This window comes from Tetrao urogallus, assembly GCF_951394365.1.
Source record: "Tetrao urogallus genome assembly, chromosome: 9".
Taxonomy (NCBI): Eukaryota; Metazoa; Chordata; class Aves; order Galliformes; family Phasianidae; genus Tetrao; species Tetrao urogallus.
In genome coordinates this window covers 9,698,198-9,711,174 of record NC_136822.1, presented here as the reverse complement: position 1 = coordinate 9,711,174, position 12,977 = coordinate 9,698,198, and the positions used below count along the sequence as shown (strand labels likewise).

At 39.7% G+C, this 12,977-nt stretch overlaps 1 protein-coding gene across 3 annotated transcripts; it reads right to left on the bottom strand.

The window, feature by feature from the left end:
• Positions 1-2,014: 2,014 nt before the first annotated feature.
• Positions 2,015-6,339, bottom strand: RNF7 (ring finger protein 7; the record flags this gene model as incomplete). 3 transcript variants are annotated; one of them, XM_079539525.1, is made up of 3 exons in its annotated part: positions 2,015-2,133; positions 3,597-3,644; positions 6,162-6,339. In XM_079539525.1, 3 exons carry the CDS (start codon positions 6,337-6,339, stop codon positions 2,015-2,017), a joined length of 345 nt encoding a protein of 114 aa, XP_079395651.1. The 3 variants fall into 3 exon arrangements, with proteins under 3 accessions (XP_079395651.1, XP_079395652.1, XP_079395653.1); XM_079539527.1 differs by having other exon boundaries at positions 2,077-2,133; positions 6,169-6,339; XM_079539526.1 differs by lacking the exon at positions 3,597-3,644.
• Positions 6,340-12,977: the final 6,638 nt, after the last annotated feature.

Here is a 12,977-nt window from a genome sequence, read left to right as displayed (position 1 = left end):
AGAACGTATGCTGCAACAACATACAATGCTCCTGTAAACAAGGTCACTTAAAAAAAATCTAAGTGAAACAATATTATCTTCACACATATTTGTTATTCCAGTCACTTCTGAGAAGACTCCTGCTAGATTTGCTGAAATTGTCCAAATCTACCCAGCATTTATTAAACAGAGGAGAACAGCATTAAGGAGATTCTTCTGCAGTTATGATTCTCAGCTCTTAGTGACACATATGTGACATGAGAACAGAAAGCAGGGTGAAAATTACTCTGCTGTTGTCCATACAGACCCATAAACCCAAGTAAAATGAAGGAAAAACTTCTCTGGTGGGATTAGAAAAAAAAAGTGAAGACATTTTAGTGGATGGAACCTGTGACCAAATTCTGGCAGAGAAAAATAAGTAGTAAATGATTTCCATATGTAAGAAGGTATTATCTTAGGAAGAATGTCTTCAGAGAAATACAAAAGATGAAGACCAAACACTCCATAACAACCCAAATGCTGTAGGCACTTCATTACTACTGTTACTTAAATGTTAAGAAAGACATCTCCTGAGATGGTAACAATGAGTGTGATACACTGACAGTAACACAAAAGCCGTATTTAAAACATAAAAAACATTTTAAAAACAAGATTACAACCATCAAACAAAAGCCCAATAAACTCTGCATGGAAGCGTGATGACAAAAATCAAAGACTGCCATTGGAAGTACTTTATGCAATGGAGATCATTCTCTTTAAATATACTTAAACAGAACTAAATAGAAACACATCCACTGAGAAATGAATTAATCTTAAATATTATTAATCAATCTCAATTTAAGTAAAAAAGAACATGCATATAATATCACTTCAATTCCACCCGAGTTTATTAACCATTTTATTAAGTCTGAAATCGTTACAGACTTAGTAACTCAATCTCTCTGTTGCATACATATATTAAAAAAACCAACAAAACATATGTTCAGGTTAATAGTAATTACTTCAGATACTGAGAGTAAAGCACTTCAATACACACAGGAAAAATCACAGGTCTGATCCTATTTAAAAAAATGATATATTGAGGATTTCCACAGCAGTGAAACAATACTTTCTCTTACATCCCAAACCAAACATGTAATCCAATAAAATGACAATGAAGAAATTTCTATACATGAATTCTGATGAAAGCACAATTTAACATTATTTTCCTAGATTTAATTGGTACCTGCTTTCCTCGGGACATTAAAATGGTTGTTTTTGTTTTCCATATTAGACAGCTAACCAGCAACATGGTTTAGACCACAACTAAACTGATATCCAATGTGTGTCTTCGTACCAAAAATTTCTGGATTAAAAGTACTTGTGTCCATGAACTTTAAAAGAAACATGAATTTAAATCATAGATGTGGTTAAATTTTAGTAAGCATGAATGCAGAAAACGTGTAGAATATTAATAGCAACAGACTTCAGAGATGCAACTAATTTTCTTAAGCCATAAAGAAAGCCTACATGAGAATGCTAGTGTTGCCCACACACTACTCATTTTAAATTAAAAAACAAAATACTTGCTAAAACACTTAACATGTTTTTGTATACAGTATTATTTAGACAACAATGTATTTATCCAAAGCCAAAATAATTTATCAGACACCAAATTATACAGCACATCAGATTTAATAGAAAGGTCTCCTTTTCAAACTGACACACTGCTCTAAGTAGAAACATTACATGAACTGTATTTGGTGTATAATCTGCACCACCACATTTCTATGCTCTTGATACAGTTAACACTCACATCTTAGCAGACACATTTATTAATGCAGTGCCTCTCTTTCCTCAGTTGTGGAAATACCTGCAATAAGACCCACCACAGCCTCCCAGTACAGCAAAGAGCACACAGCAAAACCACACTGTTCCCTGTAGCAGATAAGGTGAACGCATCATGCCACGACTGAGACGTTCCACTCTTCTGTATGAGCATGTGGCATAAAATATACACAACTCCAACAAGTCCAACAGAAAACTTCGGGTGTTTTCATTTGCCTATTCTCTGGACTACCCAGTCCTGCTGGCAGAGGGGACAACGATTATTCTGTTTCACCCACAACGACATGCAGCAATTGTGGAAGGAATGATTGCATTCTCCCCAAACCACTGAAAGAAAAGAAAGAACACGTTCTAGTCATGCTCAGCTGTCCAGAGATCAACACTCACAGCAAGGTCCAAGCTATTTTTCTCAGATGTTTAAGACCACTGCAAACTTATAATACCTTTAAAAAGACAAAATATGTCATCACTGAGTCTGGATGATTGCAGTCATCCTGGCAATACTTCTCAGTTCTCTGTCACACAGCCTCTCACATGTGTATTCTCACCGTCCTGCATAAAGTGTCTGGAACAGATCTGAGTAGCAATTCTGCTCTGGGTAAGCACTTCATTTTGACTGTCACGTTTGAAAAGATCACCAATACACTACTGGTACTGTCTTACTACCATACAAGAGAATGCTACCAAATCTGAAATGCTGCATTTAAACTGCAAAATCAAGGAAGAGCATTTGACACTGCATAGAGCCTCAAAACAGCTACACTGGCAAAATAAATCAGTTGTTGTTCACGGGCTACAATGTCTTCAATGCAACAAAATGGTTATGTACTGCCCATGTACTCATAAATATTAGTTGCTCTGTCTTTTCCCTTACTACCTCACATTTTCCTTAATGAAATATAAGAGTACCAACCAAAGGAGCGCTGTAATTTATGTGTTGTTTTCCCCTATTTTAAACAGGACACTTAGGAAGACACTTAGCAAGGCATCTGAAACAGGAAATTCCTGTTCTGGTTAAAACAATCATCAGAAACAACAGTGGATTAACTTTGAGACAATACGCTTCAAAGCAGAAAGAACAAGGGCATGGAAGGCTTTACCACCAGCTTAGGAGTTGACTTACAGATCTAAAGAAAACAACATGAGACAATTTTCACTGTTTCCGATTTAAATATATTGGAATTGAGATACAATTTGCTTTTGCATATGCTGGCAAGCAGTGTAAAGTATGTTCATGATTAAACAGCATTATAGCAAACTCAAGTGATTACGTTTTTTCAAATGAAAACTGAAAAAAAAAAAACAAGCAATAGTGTCTGAATCAACTGTGTCTTCTGAATCAACACTGAGAAAAATATCACCTTTAAAACAGTCAAGAATTGATTTGAGAATAGAATTCTCTGGATATTACATCGCCCCCTCTGGCACATCCCAGAAGGAAAAAGGAGCCATTCCTTCGCCCACTTCAAAGGCATTTATCCTCTACTCAGTTACAGCCAGGATGAGAACCCAAACTGGCTGTGTGCTGAACCCAAATCATGGCTGTGTGCACACTGACACTGAAACATGAAAGCGTCCTGCTCCACACAGCATGCCTGGCACTAACACTAATTTAGTAGAGCTCAAAAAATCAACTGTAAAATATTACTAACGTAAAGAGATGACACTGTATAACAAAACAGCACTTTGATTCTGAGCATTAACAAACTCAGTATTCCCTTCAAACATGGAAATGCACCCTATTGAGAGAGGCTTCAATTTAAAAACAAGCGAATGAAATCACTACATACCAACACAATCTTCTTGTTTGTTTTCAGCTTGACATCTAAGGCAGGCATCTAAAAGTAAACAAGAACAAGACTCAATCTGATGCTCAAGATTCCATCTTAAGAATATGCTTGACAGAGGAAAAAATTTAACTTTAAAATGAATTTCAAAAGATAAAAATCTCTAATTTTGTTGTCCACTTCAGCCTTTGAACATTAAATAACAACTCCCCCCAAATTTCAAACAGTGAATGAGAGGATGACATATCCATCTGAAAGAGATCAGAAGGACTCTAAGCTGCCCAACAAGTTCTATTGCCCATATTTTCTCAACTTCTGCTGAAAAAAAGCCTTCTCCATTTTGCAGATACAAGCAGCAGGTCTGTGCCAAGGCACTCAGGCACATTAAGAGCAGAGCGAGCACACAGCCAAACCCTATTTACAGGACTTTGTTTTTCAGATGTCAGCAGCTCCTTTTAAGGAAATCATTCACAATTTTCATTTCTTTGGCCTCTACATTTCTCTTCACAACTGCTACCCACTTCCTGCTACCATTCTTTTATACAGTACTTTTACTTATGGGAACCTGCACGTAATTTTCAGAGTCACACACAAACATGTTTTTAAGCACTGGTCAATTCGATAATACAACTCAAGAGATAATCATGGATTTTAATATTTAAGTATTTTTTAATATTGCACACATATAGAGCAGAAGAATGGCTTTGTTTCTCCTTTGCACCAACACAAAGTGCCTCAGACACGCAAGCACATACTATGCACAACAGAAAGCATTCAGTTACTATGGCAGCATACGCAGTGGAAACCCCTCTTGGTTCCCTCCAAAAAGAAGGTAACAGTTAACAAGTGCCCTGCAGGTTGGACTTGACCTGCAGGTCACCAGCTAGATCACGTTTCCCTAGAAGACAAAAATACAGCACGCTACAGGAATTTTCAGTATTTCTGCCAGATATTGCAAGTAGTTCTATTTTAGATTCACCTGCTCTGTCCTCTTTTTCTCACCTAATACAGAACAAAGAGCACAGAAACCCTGAAGCAGCTGCCCTTTCCTCACTTAGATGAAAGTAAAGTGGCAAACAAAGCTTCCCGATGCCTGTTCCTGTAGTTTTTACTTCCACAGGACTAAGGGCCATGCAGGAAATATTCAGACACTACTCCACTGTATGTGGAAGCAATTTGATCTGGAGTCACCCAATATGCAGGGCAGTCAGCTGGGGGGACTGGCAGCCACTCAGAAAGCAGCTTTCCTATCCCAGCCCTAGCTCTGCACTTTCAAAGAGACAGGACACAAAACACAGCAACCTCAACGTAAGCTGCCCCCAATCCTGCACTGCAGTTCTGAGGGTGCCAGCTTAACAAAATTTAGTTTGCTTACATCGGTTCAAGGAGGTAAACTGGCAGCAAATGATGCTGGCTAATAGTTCCCTCCCTTCCACAATCAAATACACTGACTTCAAACATGCAGAGCCAGCATAGGCCTGGCACTGCCCGCAGCCAAAGGAGGCTGTGCTGCAGCAGCTCTGCAGGAGCCAGGCCGGGTCTGGCAGAGGCAGCGCCGAACTCCTGAACCCTGGTCAGTAATGATCAAGTTTCACATTCTGGCAGGAATGGTTACCAGAATTTTTTCTTACTTTCAGATGAAAAGCAGTCCCACGGCCTAATAAATAAAAAAAATGTAAATGATTTTTTTTTAAATCAAATGTGTGGGTAACAGTTGGGGTTGCTTTTTGTTTTTAACTACGCCTCAGAAGAGAAACGTGTTCTTAAAATTATTGCTTACTCATAGAACATTAAGCCAATTTCCTATTCCCACAGCAGTCTCTGCTCACTGTGCAAACACAGAAGGCTGATCTCTGAGGTGTGCTCTGAGCAGCACAACAGCAACAGAGCGGATGCGGGTATAACAGGGAAACTTGAAGGATTCTCAGACACCGCACACGTCAGAAAGCACTAATGCCAGTCACTGACTAGGCTGCTTTTCAAAACCGCTTTAAAATCGGGTGAGCTAAGCCCCCATTTTCCCAATAAACCTTTCAGTGTGTTCACGTGGGCTGAACTGCAGTAGAAATTAGAGCGCTTAGGAAAAGACGTCGTACTAAGGTAAGCAAAACCTACTTTTCCTATACGCCCACAGCACCGCTTCAAAACAAGCGCGGGCGGCAGCACTGCAGCCCCGGCACATCTGCCAACCGCGTCCGCCCGCCACCCGCACGCAGCCCTCACAGCCCGCACGGCGCAGGGCCGGCCGCGCCCCGGCTGGCGGTCCCGGCACACGCAGGCGCGGCCCGCCGGGCTGCTGAGGCCTCGTCGAGGTGAGCGCGCGCCGCGATCCGGGCTCGCCCGGGGCCCTCAGCGCGAAGGGCGCCTCAGGAAGCGGGAACGGCCCTCGCCGCCGGGGCGGGCGCGGAAGGGTGAAGGGGGGGCGGGGGGCACGGCGACTCTGGGCCGGAAGCCGCGTCGCTCGACGGAGGGCGGCCGCGGGGCAGCGCCGGCGGTGCGGGCGGGCACCTCCGCCCCGTGGCGGAGACGGCGGCCACGGCGGGCCGGGCCCTGCCGGCTGGCGCTTACCCATGACCTGCACCCGGCAAATGGCGCAGGTGTCGCACTCCACATCCCAGCTCCACATGGCCACCGCGTTCCACTTCTTCAGCGAGAACATCTTGTCGGGGCCTCCCGCCTTGGAGGCCGAGGAGCCCGGGTGCGAGTGGGGGGCGCCCGGCTCGTCCCCGTCCTCCACGTCGGCCATGGCGGAGGGGCGGGGACGCGGCCGCGGCGCTTGGCGGCGGGGCTACAGCGCCACCTGGCGGCCGCCGGAGCTCCGGGCGGGAAGGGCCCACGCCCGGGAACGGCCGTCCCCAAGGCTGCGCCGTGCCTCTGCTACCGCCTCAGGAAGCGGTGGTCCTGCCTCAGTTTTCCCACTGCACGCACTGGGACCGCGCCTCCTGGACAATACCACAATACCACGAGTGTCTTACCAGGAGAGATCACAAATGTCCAGTGCCTGAAAGCCAAATCATAGAATAGATTCCTTAGAGGTGGAAGGGACCCTTAAAGGCCATGTAGGCCAACGCTGCTGCAGTAACCAGGGACAGCCCAGTGGTCCATTTTGGTACCTGCATCGCCTTGTGGTGCTAAGCTTTAAAAAAACAAACAAACAAACAACAAAAAAAAAACAACAGCAACAAAAAACAGTCTGGATTACTGCTTTGTAACTTGAGAAATGTTCCTCATGGCCATTTTAGAATAAAAAAATATGATCTATGCATAGCAGAAATGCTGCGGAATTTGAGTGAGGCTTCAAAACGCTAACTTTTTGGGTATGCCAGCTTTCCTTCGAGAACAATTGCTGTTGATCGTCACAGCTGGGTTATATCTAATTATACAGGCACATGAATAATGATGTATAGAAACCGATGTATGTAAGAATATGGACTGAGAAAATCAGATATTTTCAAGGAGGGGAAGAGACTATATTCCTTAATTCCCTTTCACAATTCAAGATATTTCATTAAGAAATGTAGTTTTTCCTGTCACAAATAATTTATCTCCATTATTCAGCTCTTACCTGGCAACAAAAATAATTTTATACAATTTATACACATTAATAAAAACATTAAAATTCAATAGATAAAGCAATTTTGGATAACCCCAACATCACCTGAATGGACTGGACTGCCTTCACAAAAGGAGATGACCACCAAATCCTTCTGTAATTCCAACTCGTGACCTGTTTGCCAAGACTGCTAACAGATGGAGCTGTACACTTTGGCAACTTGCACACAGTGCTTCTTGTTTACAAAGATCTGGCTTTGGGTAGTAAAGGCATAAATATGCTGATCACTTCAGCTATATTCATCTTAAAAACCTCTTCCTACGCCTGTCAGCTCCTGAGACAAGATGGACGCATCTCTTAACTGATAATACCATTAAAAAAGCAGATCAACAGAGGAAACAGAAGATCTTAAAGTATCTACTTCCTAGTCAAACTTGTTAACTTTAATTCAATTATTTGCATCACATCATGTAAATATATATATAGATTGGTAAAAATTTCGGCACTTCTGAACGTAAATTAGTGAGAATAGGAGTAATCCAGAAAGTTTGAAGTGCTTTTTGTATACATTTTCTTTTCTTATTTGCATAATTGTACTTTGATAATACATTGCATTTTTATACCTTTTTGCACAGATGTTTATATATTAAATATATCTTCCTAGATTAAAAATGTCTGAAACCAAAGCAGATTGTATTTCTCCTATGTAAAATGTTAACTGGCTCTGAAAATAATTTAAAACAAAAAGGAAAATAATTAGTCTGATGTAGTCTCTTCCTCACTCTAATTTAACACAATCTGTCTGGCCATTTCTAATTTTTCTTGACAGGAATGGGAAGGAAACTGGTTGTAGTTCCCTTCAGTTTGGAAGAATTCATATGAGCAAACTATGAAGCATAATGTAATTACATTTGGGTGCCATCAAAACGTAGTACATTGGTGATATATTTGGCACATGTAAAAACAAGAACACTGATCTAAACAATGTGGCAATGCTAGTATTAACCTGCAACCATTCCCTGTGCTTTCTCATTTTATGATGCTACAAGCATCCTTCTGGTCTTTCTGCATTTCTTCTTGATACAAGAGGCCATTACTCATAACCAGCTTTGCTGCTGAGCATAAAAGTTGAACTGAAAAAACAGCTCAGAGTTTATTCTCAAAGGCTGAGATGCCCTTTTGTACAAGCAAAATTGCCAAGGTGACACACTGCTTTCAATATCAGGATGAAAAATGTTTTGAAAAAATAGTTTTTCCAAAGTAAAAAGGAGGTAACTTCTCATCTCGTACCCTGGCTCGTTCTGCCTTGTCTACTGTTACAAATAAAGAACATGCACTTGTTCTGGGCAGTGCAAGTTGTAGAGCAATTATGATACAAGCACCCGTGAATATTTTGCTTCATAGAAAGACAACGAGTTTCCTATCCAGTAACTAATTTCTTGGTTATTTTAACATTTGAAGAGTTTATAGAATCAAGATTCCAAGAAGTTTTGAAGAAGTTTTGTCCTGACCCTCTGGAATTCATCTGTTCCGTATAGTTACACAACATTACGAAGGTAGTGCGTAGGAAAATGGCACCATTTTAATCCACAAATAAAACTTAATTATTTCACATAGGGTAGGGGATGACTGCATTGGTTCACATCATCCAGACTTTGCTGAAAATGTTCTAAATTGCTTATTTAATAGAGGAATTTGAACTCATTGCTCATTGAACGATTGCTCAGATAGAATTATAGCTACACAGGCAATTTGAGTTATAAAATGGTGAAAAAAACAGCTTGTTTTGCAACTCTGAATGGGGTGGTACATAATAGCAGTTATAAAAATTAGGACTTGTTTATATTATGCAATTTATAATCAATTATATTTCTGCAAGAGTTTTACAGTAAGATATGGCATCATTCACCAAGCATTTATTCTAGGTTCTGATTGTCTCTAAGTCAAATACTCACTTGGAAGGCTCCAAGTGTTTGACACCCAATTTCAAACCAGAAAACTTGCACAGATTCCTTCTTGTCCTAATTCCATTTCAACTTGCTTACTTATATACTTATCTTCCCCTTATACGATCACCTTCATTTCCTATGCACCTCTTAAAACTGTAATTATTGCAGACTGTTTGGAAGAAAGTACAATTATGTCTTTCATAGATTCTATGACTTTTGAGAATGGAAGCATTTGAAAATGACCTGACTTGTGTTATTTTTCCTTTCTTCTTTCCTCGTACAACATTTTTGAAGTTTTTTTTCCCCCTGCAGCTTGCTTACTCTGAAACATAGAATCTGAGGTTATTTTTACTAATAACAAAATTGTTATGGAAATGTCAGTTTTATGATAATGCAACGAACAGTTATGTAAGTATTTGTGTATCTTGGCCAAATAATTTGCAGGCTGAACTGTATTAGTACACTTGCTGTTTGCTCTGTCAATAGAATAATGTATATCAGAAGTCTTAAGTACTGTGTCAAATTAATTTATCTGCCAAAGAAAAGAATTCAAGCATAGCTCTCTGCCAAAATTGTTCCTTAAACTCTAGATCATCTGGTTCTCTCTGTTGCCTTCTATCAATACGAACATGCTCAACAGTGCCATTAATGCCAGCATTAATTATACTATTGTGGTTGTAGACAAGACCTCGCTGAGTGCACCTGTGACAAAACCACCTTAAGTTTTACTGAAGCTGCCTGAACAACTGCCAAAATGAGACATACTTGAAAGACAATATGTAGTTTTTGTGACACAAGTCTGAAGCAGGCATCCAGATATAAAAAAATAAATAAAAACAGGGATTTGGGAAACATACTGCATTAGTGGGATAGCTTGAATGCTACTTTCACAGTGGGAAGGTCTCGCTGGGCAGGAGACTGAAGTAGTCACACTGCTACCAAGAGTAGCAAACTGAGTTTAAAAAGAAGTACATTCTGGCCATTCTAGCTATATTGCAGTGTTCAGATATGATTAAGCATGAATTTTACACAAGCATGGGTAAGAATTCAAAGATTAACAAGTACCAGAAATTCAAAGTTAGCGTTTCACATTATAAAAACCCAGTGAAATGGATCAATACCTAGTATTCAGAAGGGAGATCCTTATGAAGTTTTTACAAAAGAAGTTAATGGCTTTGTGTGGGAACCTCTCTGGAAATCCAGACTGAACAGCTCCTGGCTTCAGTGAACTGCTCCATTAGGTCTACATCCTTGAGACATCTCTGTTCATACAACACTCAAGCTCATCCACAACTGCTGAATCTGAATCTCAATGCCAACAATACAAAGGTCACAGATGGCTCAAATTCCAAGAAATACTACAGTAAAATCTTGTTTGCTAATTATTTTATTCTGTAGTGAAGCTCGGTTATTGCTATTCCCTCCATATAGTGTCAATTTTCAAACTCAAAGCTCATCTCATATTCCATTTATTAACTTTTTTAACAAATTAACTGTTAAGACAAGATTATACTTATTTTAACTGAGGTTAGCTGTTTGAGAATGGAACTACATTCTGAACTGAAAAGCAGGTTATCTTCTTGTCAAGTTATGAAGAGACACTCTTTAAACTGCATTTCTAAACAACGTATAGAACTGTACTGCCACCTACATGGAAAGAAGAGGCTGAACTGTACCTACTTACCATTCCTCTTGCAAAGTACTTCATAGGTTTAAGGATAAAACTGTATCATGAACGTCAGATCTGAGTATGATTATACCTTGATTTTTGCAGGGGAGTTTCCCTTTTACTAATTCTACAGTCTGCAGATCACTTGTCATCTGATGAAGGCTTGTTTCTCTGTCACCCAGCAGCAACATCAAAGGGTCTGCAAGAGACTTAGCTGCAGACTGTGTTCAACACGTGCAGCTTCCACCCCCATGCTGCTAGCTGGCTCCTGAGGTAACCCTTCCGTAGGTACAATGTCCTCACGCTCATCTAGGAGGAAAACATTCCATCAACAATCCGGCTGCCTTTTGCTTTTTCTCACTCTTTGCTCCCTGACACAGTGCATTTTTTTTCCACTCAAACAGCAGTCTGGACTAAAAGAGGGGATATCTTGCACTTTTTGAGAAACCAAATGCTTCTACAGTGCTATCTCAGCAGGACCGGGTAAGAAATTTTTATCTTTAAATACTGAATTCAAGTCACAGTAAATTGAGCTGTTCTACGATTGTCTTTTTATTCTGCTTAAGACAAATAACCAGAAATAGAGGATGAGAGAGAAAAGGCACAGATCTTTAGAGCAAGCTACTTTGCTCTGAAAGGCATATAATGTTTCTAAAATGTTTTTATAAAGATTCCTAGCTTCCTTTTGGTGAAACTTAACTACGCTATAAACACACAACTGCACAGCATTTGCTATACTAAATAAGCTAAAATAATTATGACCTCAAATCATTAAAAGCTCGGTTATTGCAACTGAATGGAGCATCATATGCAGCAAGATTAGAAATGTCTACATAAATCGATGTAAAGGATGATTAAAAAGCAGTTTAACATGGTTGCGTAAAAATTTCAATGTCAGAAGAGAAACACTTCGTGTATTTCCTCAATACAAAAGAAAAAGAAAACCCCACATTAAACTTTATGCTGATATTGTAGAGCTGTAGATTATCAAGTTCCAGACCTTGATGCAGGTACATCAAAATCTTTTCTCACAGTAACTTTTATTGCAGAATTTCAGTAACTGACAAAGCATTCTGGCAGTAGTCTCATCAAGGCTGAACAAGCTAGTCTGCATAAATCATACAAACCTTAAATATCTTTTTGCATCTGCCCATGAGTTCCCCAGTTAAGTTGCATGCATTCTCCCATTCTGCTAGAACTTATGCTTGTTTGTTTCTGGGAGCTTTTGCTTGCTGGTCTGATCTTTAAAAAAAGAGCATGCATATGGAATAAAAGAAAAGTTGAATGAGTCTATCATCGTAAGTAAGTGCTAAAGAACTTAGTACTTTAAATTACGTACAAATAAGCATGAATTAATGTCACATCATGCTCACGTTAGCTGTGAATAGAACAGAGCACTGCAAAAATTGCCAGAGAATCTTTACAAATTTGTTCGGAGTGCTCAAGGAAAAAATTCTTTCTACATTTCTTTCATCTTAAACTTCCTCTACTTTCTGAATCTCTGCAAATGGTTGCAGTGATGTTAAGACTGGGCTTTAATACAGCTTACCTTAGAATTAATAAAAATTTATTCCAAAATGTTGACAGTCTGGACTCTAACTCCTAATAAGAACTTCCATATCAGCAATAAGTGACAACAGGTCAGCTCTCCATACAAGGAAATAAAACATCAAGGCAGTAACTACACAGTAACTGTAGAAGATAACGACAAGAAAATAACTAACTTAGAAGATAACTACACTGTTATCTTCTAAAAACACCTAAAAACAAAGGGAGAACAGCAGGTGACAAAAATAATTATTTTTTCTCCATATGCAATCTATTTGAAATAGTTCTGATGTGTATGTAACACTGGTATCCTAGATAGATAATAAAGGAAGAAAATGTATTATCTAACACCAGAATTAGATATCCTTTAATACATCAGACTAGGTGTTGTAAACACTTCAGAACTGTCACCTTACTGAAGCTTCTTATGTACACTGCTATGCTATGAAGTAGCACTTCTCTCTCAGCCATAACCCGAAGTTAGACTGCAGCGATGCTGTAGATGACCACAAAAAATCCCTCAAATTAAAGTTGTTGGTTTCTTTTTTTTCCTTCTGCGTACCAGATACTTATTTTGTTATAACCACCTCCTGTATGGAAACTCCTATTTAGTCAGTCTTCAAGTCAACATTTTCAAAAGCCAGGCCTCACACAGTAAGTGCACA